The following is a 22,016-nucleotide window of genomic DNA, read 5'->3' on the forward strand; positions in this document are numbered from 1 at the left end:
AGTTGTTGATTGACGGACTAGTTTATACTTATATATATTCTTATAAATGTAATTAATTACATGACAATTTAGATACGTAACGAGAGTAAATGTAACCAATGGTGCTATCTTAATTAATTACCCTCTCAATTTCAAAAGAAATGAATTTTAAGATGTGTCACGCTTCTTAACAAAGTTAGTAAATGACATTAATTATAGAGTAATTTATTAATATTATTCTTTTATTTATTTCCAAACTTTTTTAAAAAGCTAGAAACTGTTAAAAAATAATTCGTTCATTATAAAACATTAAAAAAAATGTCAGAAATTCATGTATTTTAGGCCGAAGGAAGTAGCAAAGGTTGAGTTGGCCAGGAATGGTATATAATATATCTTAGTTTTAAATTTGGATATATAGAAGCATGATAATTCTTTAGTTATTCTCCAATAATAAATGCATTGTATAATTTTCTCTCAACAAACGATTCCCTCCAGACCAATGCACTGAATGGTCTTGAATTTTTAATTAATTTGCTGCTTTAAGTAGAATATTAAAAAAAAAGAAGATAATGTAGAATAAATAACTTGTTTAGATAAATTTCGACATTAGAGATTAGGTATGAGACACATTTACCGTGTTCCATGAGCTTTGTTTCCAATCTTCATACTCCCTCCGTTTCTTTTTCCTTATCAAATTTTGACTTGGTACACCTATTAAAAAAACAGTGAATGATATAATGAGTTTAATATTTTACCTCTATTAATTGATAGACTTTTACACGTGTTTACTCACTACATTTTTCAAAGCTATTAACTCAATGCTAATAAATTAAGGTTATAATAGGAAGAAAAAAATTATCATTTCTAGATTTGTCAAAATTGACAAGTAAAAAGGAAAATTCAAATTAAAAAAATATTTGACAAGTAAATAGGGACGAAGAAAGTAGTACACTTTCTCTATCCCATATTAGTTATTAACATTATTGAAAATATTTATCAAGTTATAAAATCAAAATAAAATTCATTAAATTTTCTCATCTTACCTTTAAAATTTAATTGTTTTTGAAAATAAACAATATTAATCATAATACATAAATAATATTGTAAATTTTGAATAATTGTAAAAAGTTATTAGCCTTATAATTGTAAAAATATATATCCATTAATTCTTATGTGAATATATAGGTGGTAAATGAGCACAAAATTTTAATTATTTATTTATTCTTTTATAATTTTTAGAACGTTATAAAATCATTATTTTTCTCCATTATGATTATATATAATTTATCACCACAATATATTTATATACTCTATGCTAGTGTAGTAACCTTTTCATGACTAATCTAAATACTCCATTAAACGTGTTGTACTCTATTTTAAATTTTTTAATCAAAACAGTTAGATGGCACTCTCAATTTTACATAAGCAATACCCAAGTCCAATAATATACAAAGTACAAGGTAGCTACAAAACTTAAAGTAAGGATAATATAAATTTTTATATATTCAAAGTAGCTAGCAACTAGAAGCAAGTAATGATTACAACAAAAACAAAAACTAAAACAACCTATAACAACACCACTACTATGTAAAATGAGTACAACATTGATCAAATCATATTGTTCATTGTTTTTTGTTTGTACTTGTTAAAGTGTTAAACTAGGATTTTTCTGGATTGATTTGCTGATATTATAGTGAGGCAGAGGTAAAGTAACACTGCAATGTAAGAGAGAATGATACTATGTCTAACTTTGCGACAGAATTTGTCAACATGATCACAAATGGGCATCCATCCTGAATGACTCTCTCCATATTGCCCCACATATCCAATTGCTGTTGCTGCTGCACATCCAGCCAGTAGCAATGCCATCATAATCTGCCCTCACAAACAAAAAATACCAACATTCACATAACTGCTGCGCGACATAAACAATGAGGATTCATACATAGACAACGTTATATTACTAGCCCAACAAAGCTCACTATAAAAAATAATCCTTGTCGTTATATATGTTTTTTTTTTACAAAATTTAGTATAATTAGTGTGTATACATTATACACTTATTACACATATGTAATATAGTGAGTAAATACTTGTTATATATTGAGTACACACGGATAACAATTACTACAAACGGTTACCGTGAATGTAGGTGAACTTTTATTTTTTTTGGCATCTGGCTAAAAAAGTAAGATTCATACATTCATATTTGCATTTATACCAAATGAAGGAATTATCACAACAAATTTTCTCATAAACTATAATATCCCCCCAAATTAGTGAAATAAAGTCAGAATTTTAACCCCAATATAAGTTTCTTTCGAAATGAAGCACTTGGCGTTACCTGGGTCCGTCCTACCTCAACAACTAGAAAAATGCATTATATTAGACGTCCACGTTTAGGCCTTAGAAATGAAGAGAGAGTAGGGCATTAAATTGCATATTGAGTGACGTTACAAGCTTCCATTAAATGCAAAATTGTACGCCTATTGATTAAGAAGTTTTGCCAGATCCAGTGATATAATTAGTGATTGTGATGTAGAAAAATTCATCAAGTAAAATGTTGGACGTACCAAGTCATGAAGGAACATGTAAAAATAGTTCTTTGGATCAACACTTTTATGGCCAAGAACAGAAGCCAAAATCAGGGACAAAACAGAGAAGGCACATCCAATCATATTTGCAATAGCAAAGAACCTGCAAAAGAATACACAAATAAAAAATAAAAATAAAAATAAAAAAGCAAAAATTTAATTTTGTTGTGTGATGTTGGCTTACTTGAAAGCTGAAGAATAAGTATAGCGAGCCTCCATTTCAATGCCATATACAGTAACCGTCTGTTTGCTGATGAGAATCATCACAATGGCTGCCAATGTGAATGCAATGCTCAAAATTCTCAACAAAATTTGGGTTGCCAACAAACCTTTGTGAGATTTCAAATGTGGGTTTGGCCTATTTTGGTTGTGCATATTTTTGGCACCAAAGTTTTCCATTTTTTAGGATCTCAAGAAAACTAAAGTTTGGACAAAGAAGATAAACAAAAACTGAATGAGGAAGTGGGTGAGTGGAGGTTGGTGCTGGTATTTATAGAATGAGAAAGTGGGAGAGAGAGAGAGAGATCATTGAAGTTCATGGATCAGTTTCAAAACCGACAAAAAAGCTACCAAGTTCAAAACTGCCTCCTTTAATAACTAACAAAAATAGATCAACAAAAATGCAGTAATTTTCGGGGGGAAAAGAAAATGTTTGACATTTTCCCCTTTCTAGTTTCTACCTTTCAACTTTTCACTTGGACTCATTTGTCAATAATGTACATCTTACATTATTTATTTATATTAAGGTTTAAATAAATATTTATTTCTTTATCCAAAGTCTTAGTTTTTTTTGTATAGATAATTTTTACTAACCATTTTCTGTGATCACAACTACTAACATTTTCAGTTATTACTACACTTATCACCTAATTCATCTATAGAAGCCAACACTATCACCTCTGCACACCACCTCAGCTATTACTCTCAGTTTCTACCATCACAATGGTCAATTTTACTATATACCAATAACCTTATCATCACAACCATCACCACCATCACTATGGCCGTTTACTATCATGCCGCTCAATACAACACCAATCACATCGACCAACCACCATAGCTATCCCTACTATCATTCATAGTCGCTAGCACCATCCATCAAATATCGTCATCACAATAAACCATCTCCATCATTATTAGTGAATAGGAATATTTTATTTTTTTAACTAAATAATAATTTTATTTTATTAAATGTTATATTTTAAAAAAAATAGCTAATTACTTTTTAAATTTAAATTGTATAATTATTATATTCAAAAATAAATAAATTATGCACTGAAAAATCATTTGAGACAACATATTAATTATTTGTGCTTTCAAATTTAGATATCTTAATGTAAATAAATGGAACATTAATCCGAGTCAATAGCTATCCTTTCTCAAAGATTTGTAAAATTCAAAAGCACCAAATTAAAGGGAAAAAAATTAAATTAAATCAACTCCATAATTCAACTGGCTCCTGCCACTACCCTAACTAAACGCCACAAAATTTTCTCCACCATCTTATAATCGGTTTAGGTACTTAGAGGGTGAGAAAACGTTAATTTCGGACAGAATGGCATCAAACGAATGAATAATATGGACATATTTTTTCTCATTTTCAACAAATTGAATATTGTGTGGTAACTGTACTAACACTATACCAACATAGGTGGTAGTGCAACACTGCTCCATCCTTAGTTAGAATTTTCAGATTCGAAGCTTGAATATGGAGAAATTTTATTAGGAGCGTCACCCTCAAAATGAATTCGAATTAAATTGAGGCTCCAACATCGAATATCGAGTGAAAAATATATATAAAAAAATATACTAATACTATATCTAAACTAGAAAAAAGTATGAGTTTGACAAAAATCATTAATTTTAGTTTAAATCTTTTATATAAAAGAGAAATTCAATTAATGAGTTGTAGGTCTAGAGGCAAACAAGAATTATCCGAATTCATAAACTTCATATTTTAAATTTCATCCCATCTTTTACAATTGTGGGGTATAAAACATCACAAGTTTATAATTTGCAATTTCAAGAAGGTTGATGAAGACTTTGTTAAATGCAGTCAAAGCATGGAGAGATTGTACAAAGCATGTTCATTAATTAAAGATATTTATTTGCAAAGAATAGAATTGACTACCAAAAATTCTAGAAACAAAAAGTTGTACTAAAGGTTGATGAAGACTTTGTTAAATGCAGTCAAAGCATGGAGAGATTGTACAAAGCATGTTCATTAATTAAAGATATTTATTTGCAAAGAATAGAATTGACTACCAAAAATTCTAGAAACAAAAAGTTGTACTAATTGATAACATATCTTGGTTAACTAATAATTGCTCAGTTTTGACACAGATAAATAAGAACAATCCCACTGAAAAAGTCTATCCGATTTTCCTGTAGTCAGTTACCTAAATTTCGAAAACGAAAATAAAATAAAATAACGACAGTACCATACTATTTATACAAAGGCTGCTAGCAAAAAAGCATTTTTGCCCTGATTTGTGTGGAGCAAAATTTGTAACAAAACTATGGGTGGGTTTCCAACGGAAGAAACCATTTTTCGAAATATATTTTTTAATTTTTTTATATTTGGTAAATTAAAATATTTTAAAAATATTATCAATTTAAGAAATACAATTATTCTCATGTTTGGTAAGTTAAAATAAACTATATTCTATAGAAAAATAAATTTCTTAAAAATCAGGAATATGATTTTTCTATCGAAAATAAAAAAAATTAAATTTCATAAACGACATTTCAAGTTTACCCACACTTATTGACCATCCTACCATCCAACACTCCACCATCCATCATTCCACACTTTGTTAGAAAAATGGATTTACATTATTTAAAATATTTTCCTTATATCTTAACTATTTTCGGACTATATATTAATCCATAACATAAGTCGAATTATAAATGTGATAATTGATAATTGGATTGTGCATTTTATTTTATGTGCTTGACGGATCTCGTGAGGCGATGAGTATAGGCTTAATCCAATGGGGCTCATAATGGGTGAATCCATTAAAGTTTCAATAATTACAGCTAGGTTCCCTTTTCTAACCCTAACACTTCTTTGACTTTTTTTGTCATTACTAAAGATATATATGAGTGTGAGTATGTTGTCTAATTGCTGCTTTAATGAAAAGAGTAACAGAGAGGAAGACTTAATCCGTTCTACAATCTGCTATGAGTCAAATAGATCAGATATGACGTTCAATCCTACTAATTTTTATATATTTTGTATCTTATTATCATGTATGATCTTGGATTTATCATGTTAAATATCTAACACCCTCCGCTCTCCACCTCACCCAATTCCTCCCTAGTGTTTCAATTTCTAGATTAAATATAAATATTTCAGATAATATTTTTTATTTACTTACAGAACATCAAGAAATAAATTTTAAAACCACCTATTATTTTTCAGAAAAAAATTCTATGAAAAACATTTTTCATACCAAAGACCCTATATATACATAATATTATATTACTCCCTGCCGTCCTTTTTAGTTGTTACATATACTGAAAATAGCAGGTCTAAAATAATTACTGCATCATTTTAGAAAATTACGCTTCAAGTCTTGAACCATGTTTGATTAAACAAACGTTATCCCCCACTTTTCCAGCCAAAATGCGCTAATAATGATCATTAGCTGATTTCTCTTTTAATTAATTTGGCTTTGATTTCTAATTCCTCATTGGTTAGGCATTGATCGTTTCCAATTACAAGAAGATTTTGAAGCTTTACGTTGAACTTTTGTAAAATGCTCCTTTTTGGTTGGGATTGATTGTAATTTCAATTTTTTACCATTGGATTGAGACTGAAATTTTTATAGAAGTTTGTAACATGTTGTTCTTCAATCTGAATAATGGAAATTATTTTAGAGGTCCTTAGCTAGCTGTAAATTTTAAGCCACACACATCTCTCGATATCCTTGAGCAAAGGCCATGCTAATTTCAATTTTATCGGATGTACCCGGAGTGACACTTTTCTCGTGATTATTTCCCATTCTTCACTTAATTGTTTTGTTATTGTTACTCTAATTGATATCGTTTCTCCCGCACTAGCTCAATGACATATTTCAGTCTTAGTTTGTTTTTAGTCACAAAATTCTTTATAATTAAAATTCCAACTCTAACTTCATTTCTTCAAATGGTAACATACGTGTGAGCTATGTTTTCCTTGATCAAATTGAAACAAGAGAACCTTTTAGCAGATATTTTCCGTCCTCATCTTACCTAATATACTAGACATTTGTTAGTTGTAAAGCGCCATCCAGGGTGTAGTTGTGTATAACCTAAGATTCAGGAATCAACCGGGGTGTGGTGTTCTGCAGAAATTGCTTGTACAAACTGTTAGTGTGTGAACATTTTAACATTTTATTAAATTGCAATTTTAGCAATTGTCCATTGATGACATTTAATGTCATCTTTATTATTCTTTCTTTAGTGCATAAAAATGTCTTTCATTATCATCTTTATTTAGTGCAAGACTAAATCATTCCATTATGTATTTTTAATTTAATTATCACTAATAAGTGGTGCACTAAATCATATTATTATGTATTTTTAATTTAATTATCACTAATAAGTGGTGCACTAAATCATAATGGTGCACTAAATCATAATGGTACACTAAATGATGATAATGATGGCATTCTATTATTTTTTCATCTTTGTATGATTTTCTCTCCTATAAATAGAGAGGTCTTCTTTGTTTTGAAGGGAGAATAAGAGAAGAAAAAATTGAGAGAGTTAAGTTTATATAAAAAAGAGAGTTCTTATTAGTTGAAGGGAGGTGTTCTTTGTGTAGAGCTTTAAACTCAACTTTTGTCCAGAGTTTGTTGAGTTACATTTTTGTGATAAGGCTGTTGTATCCTGGAGGGGACAAGTCAAGAGGACTACTGCTGGACCAGTGAAACGATTTACTGCAGTGGGCTTGAATCTCCTTAAAGAGAGCGAGATATCCGCGCCTCAGCCAAGAAGTGAAGTTAATTTCTTCATTTTATTTTTTAATTGTAATTTGTAATCTTATAATTTCTCCAACAATTTTAAGGAGATTCAATATGGCTACAATTGAAAAATCCGCGGATATCAAGATGGGAGATCTAAACAAACCATTTCGGTTTAATGGTAATCATTTCAAGAGATGGAAGGGTAAAGTACTTTTCTACTTAAGTCTTCTCAATGTTTCATATGTGTTGACTCAAAAAAATCCTAATAAAGTTGACATCCTCTCCATGGATAACGATGAACTAATTTCTCATCAAGAGAAAGTGGAAAAGTACAATAATGATTCCTACAAGTGTCGGTATTATATTCTTAATTGTCTATCTGATAATTTTTATGATTATTATGATAGAACTTACTCTAGTGCAAAGAAAATATGGAAAGCATTGCAGAGTAAATATGATACCGAAGAAGCTGGAGCGAAAAAATATGCTGCTAGTCGATTTTTTCGTTTCCAAATGGTGGATGATAAATCAGTGATAGACCAAGCTCAAGATTTTATAATGATCGTTGGAGAGCTCAGGTCTGAGGAAGTCAAAATTGGAGACAATCTTATTGTTTGTGGCATAATAGACAAACTTCCACCTTCATGGAAGGAGTTTAAAAAAACTATGCGCCACAAACAAAAGGAAACCTCTCTTGAGACTTTGATCATGAAAATCCGCATGGAAGAGGAGGCAAGGGGCCAAGATGCACTTTTACAAAATGAAGAGAGCAACATCACAACGAAGGTAAATTTAGTTACTTCAAAATATATTACTCTTGAATCTAACAAAACAATTTTGTAACTTTGGGATCCATTAGCCTCACAAAGGCTAGACAACCCCAAACTCTTAGATATCCCAAATTTGGCTTATGACCTTTCCACAACTCAAAAGGTGTTAGTTTAGTCTTTTTATGAGGCACTCGATTTAACACATAACACGCAGTCAAAATAGCTTCACCCCAAAAATTCAAAGGTGCATTTGACTCAATAAGCATGGCATTAGTCAATTCAACCAAAGTTCTATTTTTCCTTTCCGCTACACCATTAGATGAAGGTGAATAAGGAGGAGTAGTTTCATGAATTATTCCCAATGATCTAACAAAAGAATTAAACTCATTTGACTCATATTCACGGCCTCTATCACTTCTAATTCTTTTTATTTTCTTCCCAAACTGATTTTCAACCTCATGGAGAAAAAATTTAAAATTTTCAAAAGCATCACTTTTATTTTTCATTAAGTAAACATATGTAAACTTAGAAAAATCATCAATGAAAATGATAAAATATCTATTTCCTCCACGAGTTAAAATTCCTCCAAGTTCACAAATATCAGTGTGAACTAATTCTAATAAATCAGTTTTTCTTTCAACTTTAAAATGAGGCCTTTTAGTGATTTTTGTTTTACTACAAGCTTCACACTTTTCAAAATTCTTTTTAATCACTGGGATTAATCCTAAATTACTCATGATTCCAACATAACGATCATTAATATGACACAAACGAGCATGCCAAAAATTAGTAGAAGAAAGCATGTAAACAGAAGTAGAAATTTTATTCATTTCAACATTCAGTTTAAACATCCCATCACAAGCATACCCATTTCCCACAAAAATACCTTTTTTCACAATTACATATTGATCAGATTCAATAATTTGTTTAAAGCCTGCTTTATTAAGAAGAAAACTAGACATCAAGTTTTTTCTCATGGAAGGAGTATAAAGTACATCTTTCAAAGTTAATATCCTTCCAGAGGTAAAACACAATTCGATATCTCCCGTTCCAAGCACTTGAGTAGTATGAGAATCACCGAGCATGATGGTTTTGGGCTCTCCAAAAAGAGTATATTTTTTAAACCAATCTTTGTCATAACAGACATGACGGTTTGCACCAGAATCAGCCCACCATCCATCAACATTCTCAACCATGTTTATGTCTGTAATCATTGCCACAAAAGGCTCTTCGGTAACGTTTGCCTGAGGTATAGGACCACGTTTCCGGTATCTGCAAAATCGAGCAATATGTCCACTCTTGCCACAGACAAAGCACGGTCCTTTATCATAAACTTGTTGATTTTGTGCTTGGCTATTTTCATCATTATTTTTCTTGGAAAGTCTACCATTATTTTTCTTGTGCTTTTCTTCTTAGGCTTCAAATAGTACAGCCTATAGATTTTTTAATCTTGAAGATAAAATTGTAATAGAATCAGGTGATGCTATTTTTCATGAAAATAAATTCCTTTTAATTCTAAAAATAGTGGGGGTCAAAGAATTGAACAAAATATTTTATCACTACCTAGTTCTTCTTCTTCCATTTTAAAAAATAAAGAAATTGATGATTTTGAGGTAAGAAGAAGTAAAAGAGCTAGAGTAGAAAAAGATTTTGGGCCTGATTTTTATGTTTTTAATGTTGGAGATGACCCTTTCACTTTACAAGAAGCTTTATCTTCGTATGATTCTATTTTTTGGAAAGAGGCTGTAAATGATGAAATGGAATCACTAATTTCTAATAAAACTTGGAAGTTAGTTGATTTACCACCAGGTTGTAAAACAATTGGTTGCAAATGGGTCTTACGAAAAAAGTTAAAACCAGATGGATCAATCGATAAATATAAGGCTAGACTAGTTGCTAAAGGGTTTAAGCAACTAGAAGGCCTAGAGTTTTTTGATACTTTTTCTCCGGTAACAAGAATTACATCCATTAGACTTTTAATTGTTATGGCTGCAATTTTTGATTTGCATATTCATCAAATGGATGTAAAAACTGCTTTTTTAAATGGAGAATTTAATGAAGAAATTTATATGGAACAACCTGAAGGTTTTGTTGAAGCAGGCCAAGAAAGCAAAGTATGTAAACTTACTAAATCCCTATATGGCTTGAAACAGGCACCAAAGCAATGGCATGAAAAGTTTGATTCCTGCATGATTGAAAATGATTTTAAAACAAATGAGTGTGATAAGTGCATATATCATAAGTCTTGGAATAATACACATGTTATTATTTGCCTATATGTTGATGATTTATTGATCTTTGGCTCGAATATGAATGTTATTGATGATACTAAGAACATTCTTAGAAGCCATTTTGATATGAAAGATCTTGGTGAGGCAAATTTTATTCTAGGAATAAAAATTACTAGAACATGTGATGGAATTTTCCTTGACCAGTCACATTATGTTGAGAAAATTTTAAAAAAATATAACTTTCTTGATTGCAAGCATGTTTTAACTCCTTTTGATTCAAGTGTACACTTGTTTCCTGTTCAAAGTGAAATTGATGTGATAAATCAAAAGGAATATGCTAGCGTAATTGGAAGTTTGAGATATGTGACTGATTGCACTAGGCCTGATATTGCATATGAAGTAGGAGTACTTAGCAGGTTTACTAGCAAGCCAGGTAATGAACATTGGCATGCTATAACAAGAGTTATGAGATATTTAATTGGAACAAAAACTTGTGGTTTGTTCTATAAAAAATATCCTGCTGTACTTGAAGGCTTTTCTGATGCAGATTGGAACACTTTAGCAGGTGATTCCTGTTCTACCACTGGTTACATTTTTACATTGGGTGGTGGTGCTGTTTGTTGGAAATCAAAAAAACAAACTATAATTGCTAACTCTACCATGAAGGCTGAACTAATTGCTTTAGCTTCAGCTAGTGAGGAAGCGAATTGGTTAAGAGATTTATTATTTCAAATACCTTATTTTGAAAAACCAATTCCTCCAATTTTAATTCATTGTGATAGCACTGCAGCAATTGGTAGAGTTCAAAATCGTTATTACAACGGTAAATCCAGACCTATAAGGAGGAAACACAGTAATGTAAGATCATATTTGACAAGTGGTACCATTAATGTTGATTATGTCAAATCTTGTGAAAATCTTGCAGATCCTCTTACTAAGGCCTTAACAAGAGAAAAGGTCTGGAGCACATCGAGGGGGATGGGATTGAAGCCTATAAATACATGAGTCATATATGAGGAAACCCAACTTGGAGACTAGAGATCCTATAACCAGGTTCAATGGGAAAAACGAATCATATGATGACTTGTTGTGAAAAAAATGCACTATTTTTATTCCCTCCCTATGATGTGAGTGCATTGTTTCCTGTAGTGAATTGAGGAGGTTGAGTTTAAAAAACTCTTAATGAAAATCTGTAGCCCGTATGGGTGGAGTGTTAAATTTACAGGAGCACTCTTGATAGATTTCACCTATGTGAGTATGGAAGTAGGCCGCTTCCTATGAGAATTAGGCTTATTCTCAAAAGCACTCATAAAATCGGGATAGCACAAGGCCGTAATGTGCTGGCTTATAAAGCTCGTGACAATACCTTGATTACTATGTGTGAGCAGTAATATTTTATGTCCCTTAAGCAGTCATAGTTCAAGTCTGAGACCACTACGACTCTGGAGTAAAAGTTATTGTTTCACTAAGTGGAGGTTCAATGCAGAGCACACCTTCATTATGTATAGTAATCTTCCTTCAGCTGATAAACTCTCTTATACAATATTAAAATGAGTGGGGGATTGTTAGTGTGTGAACATTTTAACATTTTATTAAATTGCAATTTTAGCAATTGTCCATTGATGACATTTAATGTCATCTTTATTATTCTTTCTTTAGTGCATAAAAATGTCTTTCATTATCATCTTTATTTAGTGCAAGACTAAATCATTCCATTATGTATTTTTAATTTAATTATCACTAATAAGTGGTGCACTAAATCATAATGGTGCACTAAATCATAATGGTACACTAAATGATGATAATGATGGCATTCTATTATTTTTTCATCTTTGTATGATTTTCTCTCCTATAAATAGAGAGGTCTTCTTTGTTTTGAAGGGAGAATAAGAGAAGAAAAAATTGAGAGAGTTAAGTTTATATAAAAAAGAGAGTTCTTATTAGTTGAAGGGAGGTGTTCTTTGTGTAGAGCTTTAAACTCAACTTTTGTCCAGAGTTTGTTGAGTTACATTTTTGTGATAAGGCTGTTGTATCCTGGAGGGGACAAGTCAAGAGGACTACTGCTGGACCAGTGAAACGATTTACTGCAGTGGGCTTGAATCTCCTTAAAGAGAGCGAGATATCCGCGCCTCAGCCAAGAAGTGAAGTTAATTTCTTCATTTTATTTTTTAATTGTAATTTGTAATCTTATAATTTCTCCAACACAAACCATCAGAGATTAATTTGGTTGAAGGACGGAACCAATTGTTCATCCTCAAAACTATTGATAACCTCTAGCATTATTATTACTACTTTTCTGAGTTAGAATTCGTTTCGAGTATAAAAGAAGTGACGAGAAAGGACATGACGAAGTACTCAAACTAAAAGATTGATCTGTAAATATCTTGTACACTAGACCCAAAAACTAACATACAACACGCATTTGGCCTGAGGTAGCCCTTAATAAATAGCATTGCGTCCATTCAGAATAGTACATGAAGAAAAAATCATTAGTTGCTCTGATTCAACTTCTGATGTATGTATCGTTAACAAAACGATATTTCTGGAATGTTAAACTTGGATCTGTCTGGATTGATTTGCAGAGATAATGGCAAGGCAGAGGTAGAAAAGCACAGCAAAGTAGGAGAGCATGACACTATTTGTAACTTTGTGACAGAATTTGTCAACATGATCACAAATGGGCATCCATCCTGAATGCATCTCTCCATATTTCCCCACATATCCAACTGCTGTTGCTGCTGCACATCCAGCTAGCAGCAGTGCCATCACAATCTGTGCTCACCACAAAATTCCAACATTCACATTACTGCTTCAAATTTTATACTAACAGAATAGTATATAATACAAATGTCTGGTTCATACAAGACTTTGAGTTTAATGTAACTATTACTCCCTCTGCAATAATTTACATAGCACCCTTCCCTTTTTAGTCTGTCTCAAAGAAAAATGTCACCTTTCTATGATTAGAAACAAAACTTTAAAAGTTCCATTTTACTCTTAATGGAATGATTTAAAGTCACACAAATGTCAAAGGTTTGTTTTAAACCATAAAGTTCAGAAGTCTTTGTGTCAAGTCAAACAATGCCACATAAATTGAAAAAAGTATATATACAACGGGTGTAAGCAAAATTTTACTCTATCCTATTATGTTAGCTAAAGGTAGCTATAGGTAACCGTTCATAAAATGTGTGACTAATAACTTAAAAATAAGGAAGGTTAACCGTTTACAATAGGTTAAATTTCATTGACAGTGTGAAAATTCTTTATAATGTCAAGGCGGCAATCCAAAGACTTTGTGTGTTTGAAATTTGAATGGTCCTAAAGGGCCGGACAGAAAGGAACAGAGAAGGGTCATACGTTCATACTAGCTAGCACCATTTATACCAATGTCCACCAATTAGTCTCTAGCGTCTAATTTTTGTTTTTTAATGATGGCAATAATTGATACAGGAAGATTCATCAGTATCCCAATTCCCACATACTAATAATCTGCTCTATATGTAGGTAACATTGCAATAACTGGAGAAATGCATTGTAAGTGAGTCTAGGAGACAGCTAGACAATCATGCCTCTTACGTGACATAACTAACTTGCAAACTGTGGACAAATAAATATTGTATGAAATTCTAGAATGGGGAAGAAAGGCACAACAACAATAATATACTCGATGTAATCCACAAGTTGGGTTTGAGGGAGGGTGGTGTTTATGAAGCCTTACACCTACCTTGATAAGGTAGAGAAATTGTTTTTGATAAACCCTCAGCTAAAGTAAAGCATATCAACAGGGAGGAAAGGTATATTTATGGAAAATATTGAGTGATTCCAGAGTGAAAAAAAAAAAGGAGTATGATTTCCAGACCCCCAAATGGCTATTCAAGTGGGTGAAGTGTATTTTTGTAGGATCTGACATAGGTGCAACAATATTTATGAAGAGTGCGAGCAACATAGCCTTTGAGTATTGGTTAAGAACTTTACGCAGATCTACTAACTAATAAAACGGAACACCTTCAATAGTAGTACTAAAAGGATGGAACAATCAAGAATTGCAAACTTGCTGCATCATAACTGATAAGTGACACTGTCAATTATAAAAACAAAAAAAGAGTAAAAGTTGGACGTACCAAATCATGAAGGAACATGTAAAAGGAATTCTTTGGATCAAGACCTTTATGGCCAAGAACAGAGGCAAGAAACAGAGACAAAACAGAGAAGGCACATCCAATCATATTTGCAAAAGCAAAAAACCTGCAAATAACCACACAAAAATAACACTAAGAATTCAGAACTTTCAAAGAAAAACACAAATATTTTCTTTTGATTTTCATTTACTTGAAAGCTGAAGAATAACTATAGCGAGCATCCATCTCAAGGCCAAATACAGTGACAGTTTGCTTGCTGGTCAGTATAATCCAAGTGGACGCCAACGTGAATGCTGTAGCCAAAATTCTCAACAAAATCTGTGTTCCCAACAAATATTTGTAAGGTTTCAGTGGTGGACTTTGCATATTTTTGGCCTCCATATTTTGGGATCTCAAGAAAACATACAAGAAAAACAACAAGTGAATGAATGAGTAGAAGTTGGTGGTGCTATTTATAGATGGAAAACAAAAAATGTATTGATTGTGTAAGTACTGTGGGGTAATAGAAAATGAGACTTTAATTGGTTTTGGGTATAAAAAGTTTGGACCCGTTAAATTATCATAAAAATATTTCATGTTTGTTCTCTATTTCTATATGAGCCGTTTGAATTGGCTTATAAGTTGTTTATAAACTGTTTTCAGCTTTTTTTGAGTGTTTGACTGACCAACTTAAAGTGATTTTGTGCTTAAAATAAGCCCCAATAAATAGTTGAGTTTATTTGGATGAACTTATTTTAAGCAGCTTATAAGTTGAAAACAGCTTATAAGTCAAAAAAAAAGTTGGCCTGCACCTATTATTTTTTTTAACTTTTAAGCAATTTTTAACTTATAAGCTGCTTAAAAATAAGTCGATCCAAACAGGCTATATGCCCTTCACTTCTGGGAAGTAGCTGATCATTTTGGTGTCAATATTTATGAAAATTGGCCTTAAATTAAGTGGAAGTCTCCACCTAAATAAAATATTACGATTTGAATGATAATGTCATGAGTTAGAATTTAATGAAGATTGATGTCTTAAGTGAGTTGTGAGTTTGAGTTCTTTGTCCCATTAACTATGCAAAATCAAATGTAGAATCATTTTCATCTAAAATTGCTATTTCCGCTCATCTAGCTCCGCCCCTGACTATTTCCTCTCGGAAGACATCAAATTAGCCAACCAAAAATTAATTTGTGATGAATGGTGTTCTGTTTTGTCACATTTTTTCTTCCTATATCAACCTTCTAACCACCTCACTGACATTCAAAATAAAGACGCGTTGTAATTTCATTCATATCTGCGTTTGCCCTTACTCAGATCGACAAAGACTTCTGTGAAATGAAGTCAAATTGTAAGTGTATTTTTTGCTTTGTGACTAAATAAAAAAAACAAATATGGAGAAGATAGTAGATCGTGTGTGTTCATTAATGAAAAAGGTGAAAAGAAATTGGTAAAAGGAGTCAAAATTGACTACCAAAAGTTGTGATACTGTATAAATGCTACACGGATTTCTAACATATTTTTGGTTACCTAATTAGCTGCTCAATTTTGACACAAAAAAATAACAACTATTGTTAACACTGGAAAAGTCCATACAGTTTTCTTGAAGTCTGTTACCTAAATTCCCCAAACAAAAAAAAAAACATTTTCACTTAAAATACTCATGAACAAGGTGAAACAATACATCTATCTATAAATTAGAAGTCTTTAATTTAAATTCGAAACTTTCCTCTTAAAGAATTTCTTTCAAACGTGAATTTGAATTAATTCAGCAATTATTTTTTTTAAAAAAATAGATAATTATAAAAAACTAGTTGAAATGAACTGAACACAAGTGAGGTTCAATTGATTGGTGGGAAAGGCCAAGGTTTGAATTTAAGGAAAAGAACAATACAAGTAGTTCAACGCTCTCTATATGCTTTTAGTCTATCATGCAATTCTCTCCTTAATTTCTAGGGAGATGAAATGTCTGATCACAATCTTTTCATCAACTGACTTTTCAATATCACATAGTTGTATTATATTGTACTTAAGATCATTGCATCGTATATAATTTTAGTGAACATTTTAATACATAAAATTATGCCAATAATTATTATCATTAGCACCTACCTATTCTTTTACCACGAATAATTGAGTATCTACCTATTAAGAAAAGACTAGGCCACAAGGGATGACTCGTGAGTGCTATTACACTATATATTTCCTTAAGTTTAAGTTTCATATATTGAAGGTGTAAAAATAATTCACATTATATTTAAACGGTAGAATTTATGATAAGCATCAATAATAATTAAGAAAATTATAATTTACTTAATATCATATGTTAACCTATATTGATGAAGAAAAATCTATTTATAAAATTCAAAATCTTACTATTTCTTTTATCCAAAAGGGGCTAAATATGCCCTATCAATTATTCTATAAAACCCCGTTACCATCCACTGATGTTTATTCAATAACTAATCTTTTTTCTTGTTGGCCTGTTGATCACTCTGTCACTTGAATACATATAAATTAAAAATGTTTGTCCTCTAAAAAATATACATCTGGATGAAAAAAATTACTTCTTATATTTTTTCTATTTTATTAAAAGTAACAATTAGGCCACACATATATATGCTTACCTTCTATGTAGAAAAAGTTAAAAAGAACAAAAGGTATATTTTTAATAAAGGAAAAAATAGTCTATAAAAATAAGTGGAATATTCTTTTTCTCAAGGTGAAGTCTATCACAGTAAAAAAATAAAAAATATTATAAAAGGATATATCAAACTTGGAAGTTAATAATTGGGTCAATTTACTAATAGTTAATAGTTAAAAGGCATTATTGAACTGAAAGAACAAAACATAGGGCTTTTTTTTTTTTAATAGTTTCGGATTAATTTTTGACCCTTTTGCCCTCCGTTTTATTTTATGATTCTCATTCACTTTACTTCATTACCCTCCTCACTTTGTCAGCCCATCTTCCAAAAAAAAGAAAGCAACCTTGGAATCAAATTGGAAGAGAGAAAACAAAAATGGTGGACTTGGCTAGGGTACAAAAGGAGCTCCATGAATGCAACAGAGATGTTCAGGTTTCTGGAATTAATGTTACCCTTAAAGGTGACAGTCTCACTCACTTGATTGGTACAATCCCTGGTCCTAGCGGTACTCCTTATGAAGGCGGTACTTTCAAGATCGATATCACTCTTACTGGTAACTCTCGCAATTGATTCTTAATCTAATTTTTCATCGTTTTACATAAATGGGATACAGATAAAAGGGCCTTTTTGTTATTGTATCAATTTTGAAGGTGGGTTTTGTTTATTGAGGGGTTCTAGGGTTTTGAATTTGGAATACTGAAAAATATAAATGGGTGTGTATTATTGAGGTTTTATTAGGTAAAAATTGAATCTTTTCAGTTAGTGTGGCACATGAAGGAGTTACAGATAGATTTTGTTTCTTTGTTTAAATTTGTTGTCAGGCACTTATGTTTGGGGACATTATGGAAAGGGTTTCAATGTCATATTTAATACTCCCTCCGTCCAAAATTTACAGCCATTTTATCTCAAAAAAAAAAGAATTTAGGATTAAAGTTGGCAATTGATTTCAATTATACCTGTAATGGCACCGTATTTAAGAAGAATAAATCAATCTGCTTTTATTTTAAACTATACCTTATATTTATTGTTTTTCTTAATGGGCGAGAAAAGAGCTAAAACAAGTATATCAACCTGAATGAAGATGAGTTGGAGTGTTGGACCATTGTTTATTGTTATTATTTTGATATATTAATTGTATACCTCTGGTGTTTTCTTAATTTACAACAGTTTTGTATGGGTTATTTCTGCTGTTTTGATAATGTCAAGTGTTGGTCCTCATATTTCAAAGATGTCCTTTGTTATCGAAATATGCATAACCCAAAAAGGGTCTTCCGACTGCTGGTAATGAAATATTTACCTCCTATTACTGGCTTCCTTGCATGAATCATTTTGAAAACAAACTTGTATAGGTGTTGAATACTAGGTGGAAGTCCACTTACTCACATTGTTGGTGACATCTGAAATTCATCTTGAGCGCTTGATGGTACATGGTAGGTAAAAGACATGACAAGGTAAAAAGGGCAGAGGTTTCCTCGCATCTAGAGAAAAGAAAACCTACTTCTGGAGGAGCTCAATCTTATTTTGATAAGGAAGACAGTCTAGGCAGAAAATTCCAGCACTACCTTTATGCTGTTTATGTATGCCACTATTACCATTTTTGAAAAAGGCTAAAGTGTGATTTTCACCCCTTAACTTGTCATGAATTTTCATTTAGACACTTGAAATGGGGAGCCCCCTAAAGTTTGTTAGCAGTAACTCTATTTCTATGTATGCCTCCTAAATCAAGAAGCTTTTTCTTTGCAGATGGCTACCCATTTGAGCCTCCAAAAATGAAATTCGCCACAAAAGTTTGGTATGAGAAAACATACATGCTCTATCATCTGTTTCTGTTCTTTCTTCTTCTTTGTGGTAACTGAAGCAATACCTGTATAACATTTCATACATTGAACTGCTGACTTAGGTTGTAATAAGAAGGAATAAACAAGTTGCAGATTACCTTACCTGCTGAATTGTTAATGATTGCAACTATGGTACCGTCTCTTGTATCGAATATTGACAACTCATAATTCCTTACTTCAGGCTTTTCTGTATTGGGCTCATGTGATGTAGTCAGACATCAGAGCAGTTAAATTACTTTATATTTTAGAATCATCCAGTATAAATTTAAATTGTGGGTGGTTGGTGAGCGGGAGGTGATGAAAGGAGTCTAGAACCAAAATATTCCTTCTAGTAAAACTGAGGTTTATAATCATTTCTTAGATACTCAAAGTTATTTAATGAGAGTTCCATTTTTTGAGTTCTAAACTTGTTATACATCTGTGTCTGCAAAGTATAAGTGTGTCTCCCAGCTGAAACATTGTTAAAATGGAATTCCTCCACAGTTTGATTAAGTCTAGCATACTCTTTATTCTTTTCTTTTTTTGACCAAGAAATCCTTTTGGTGCCAACCCCTAGGAGCAACTGTACCTTTCAAAACACGGAAACAATTGGCCCGCCCCTCTATCCTTCTCCACTTAAATACCAAGCTTAGTTAGCATGGTGAAAGGCTCAAACTTGTAACCAAAGTTACATTTAACCCTTTGCCACTTGACCAAGCCCTATCTTTTTATTCTATCCTCTGGTGTACTCTTTTAACTTTTTCCTTTGATGAAAGCCTAGATTCCTCGCACTATTGTTACTTGTTCTATACGTATATGTGAAGAAGTTTTCCTGTTTAACATCAGCAAGTTGCCCTAGCTCCCCCCATCCCACCCAAAATAAATAAATAAATGAAATCTTTACTTGAATATGTTCTGATAAAAACATGTTTAATGTTAGGCTAGCTTCCTCTAGTAGGGCTTCAGTTAGCCACTTAACCAAGTTTTCAATTTCATCAAATAGGTGCAATAGGTGATCTTTTCACTGTTGAACTAGAATTTAATCACAAGACTTGAGTCAATCTTTAGCATCACCAGAGCTAAGAAAGCCACTAGCACATGTCTTGTGTTTTTTCAAGTCCCCTACACTTTCTCCATGCATATGCAATTAATAGCTAGTTTCAGATGGCCACCTAATATATCATAGGAAGTCCTCTATTTTGCTTCCTTAATATTAAAGACACTAGCAGAGCACTGAATTATCGAGGTCATTTCACTGGAGGTTAAACATAAAACTTTCTTACATCTATCATTCAACCTGTATTTTCACCATAGAATTGATAGCCACAGATACCCCATCACACTGTACACAACCTCTGCTCCATGGACCTACACACCAACCACCAAAAGAATGAGCAATGTAGCACCCAAGGGTGTGGCCTAGTGGTCAATGAAGTGGGTTGACAACCATAAGATCTCAGGTTCAAATCCTGTGGAATTAACCGAGGTGTCAAGCTGGCCATGACACCACAGTTATCACACCAAAAGAGAGTACGAGCAACGTAAACATCCTTAAGAGTGATATTTTTAAAACTGTCTGTTACATAGACCTTGAACACACGGTATCCAATTGACGAGTCAAAGCAGCCCCTTTAATGTATGATAAAGGTCTATTTTCCTGTTCCCTTCTAGTGAAATTATGATTCAAGTGCTTTTATGTATTTAATCCCCTTTGAAGGCATCCCAACATAAGTAGTCAAAGTGGAGCAATATGTCTTGACATCCTGAAGGACCAGTGGAGCCCAGCGCTAACTCTCAAGACAGCTCTCCTTTCTATACAAGCATTACTTTCTGCTCCTGAACCTGATGATCCACAAGATGCAGTTGTTGCACAACAGGTGCTTCATACATTCAGTATTATCCTCCCCCCTACCTTTGAATCCTGACCTTATGTGTGTCCTGCATCCCTCCTTCCTTCACCAACATGCTTCTCTGCTGATCACTCTATTTCTTGCTGTTGCAGTATCTTAGAGACCATCAGACCTTTGTTGGCACAGCTCGTTACTGGACTGAAACTTTTGCAAAGACATCCACACTTGCCGCAGATGAGAAGGTGTGCAATTCTTACATGCTTTTGTTTTTGTTTCTGTTGGCTACTTACAGTAGACAGGAAATTTTTTGTTAAGTCGTGGGTAGATCTTGGATTTTCTGCGGTTCTTTCAAGATCTATCTACTGCGTCCAAATATGCTACTGAATGAGTACAATTAATGCCCCAGATACAAAAGCTTGTGGAAATGGGCTTTGCTGAAGCTCAAGTGAGGAGTACTTTGGAAGCAACTGGGTGGGATGAAAACATGGCTCTTGAAAAGCTGTTGTCCAGCTAGAACCCTTTTACTGCTACTCATATTTTGATACAGACAATTATAGCCTTCCAGCAAAAGCTGATGACCAGAATAGAGTCACTCGGTTATACTGTTGCTTGGCAATCTTGTTTCTATTGACATTTCTTCACATCGTGTGAAGATTCTGATGACATTTTTACAATATCAAGCAAATTGCATATGAAACATGGGGAGGAAGTGGACTTTCCGGGTGAATGTTATTTAAAGAGTTCAGCCTAAGTTTGCCTATTGCTGTCTTCTTTTGTAAAATTTTTCTGCTAAATTACTGTATTACATTCTTGCTCGTAACCTGTTATTCTCTGAAACTGAGAACTGCATTATGTCCTCCTTTCTTACTGTTCTTTTTTTTTCTATTTAAATTCTATCTACCATCTTCAAGTTTTATACAACCATCTCGTTGAAGGTAAGCAATAAGTTCACTTTTCTTGACAAAGAAAATTTTAACAATACCATCTACTAGTGATGTATATTCTTTTGAACTGAAGAATAATGTATAATATTGGATCGAGGTGATCTTAATCTTAGATAAT

General features: G+C 32.4%; 3 protein-coding genes across 3 annotated transcripts; 1 reads left to right on the forward strand and 2 right to left on the reverse strand.

Moving 5' to 3' along the window:
- Positions 1–1,458: 1,458 nt before the first annotated feature.
- Positions 1,459–3,265, reverse strand: LOC129900747 (CASP-like protein 1F1). The gene is made up of 3 exons (XM_055975769.1): positions 2,758–3,265; positions 2,553–2,676; positions 1,459–1,854 (listed from the first exon to the last, which is right to left on the reverse strand). The coding sequence occupies exons 1-3, from the start codon at positions 2,970–2,972 to the stop codon at positions 1,633–1,635; spliced, it is 561 nt and encodes a 186-aa protein (XP_055831744.1). The 5' UTR covers positions 2,973–3,265; the 3' UTR covers positions 1,459–1,632.
- Positions 3,266–12,878: 9,613 nt separating this feature from the next.
- Positions 12,879–15,187, reverse strand: LOC129899677 (CASP-like protein 1F1). Its single transcript, XM_055974699.1, has 3 exons — positions 14,856–15,187; positions 14,648–14,771; positions 12,879–13,298 (listed from the first exon to the last, which is right to left on the reverse strand). The coding sequence occupies exons 1-3, from the start codon at positions 15,044–15,046 to the stop codon at positions 13,077–13,079; spliced, it is 537 nt and encodes a 178-aa protein (XP_055830674.1). The 5' UTR covers positions 15,047–15,187; the 3' UTR covers positions 12,879–13,076.
- Positions 15,188–17,590: 2,403 nt separating this feature from the next.
- Positions 17,591–21,827, forward strand: LOC129899533 (ubiquitin-conjugating enzyme E2 27). The gene is made up of 5 exons (XM_055974535.1): positions 17,591–17,840; positions 19,031–19,079; positions 20,822–20,981; positions 21,107–21,196; positions 21,361–21,827. The coding sequence occupies exons 1-5, from the start codon at positions 17,663–17,665 to the stop codon at positions 21,466–21,468; spliced, it is 585 nt and encodes a 194-aa protein (XP_055830510.1). The 5' UTR covers positions 17,591–17,662; the 3' UTR covers positions 21,469–21,827.
- Positions 21,828–22,016: the final 189 nt, after the last annotated feature.

The sequence above is a fragment of the Solanum dulcamara genome, chromosome 8 (assembly GCF_947179165.1).
Source record: "Solanum dulcamara chromosome 8, daSolDulc1.2, whole genome shotgun sequence".
NCBI lineage: Eukaryota > Viridiplantae > Streptophyta > Magnoliopsida > Solanales > Solanaceae > Solanum > Solanum dulcamara.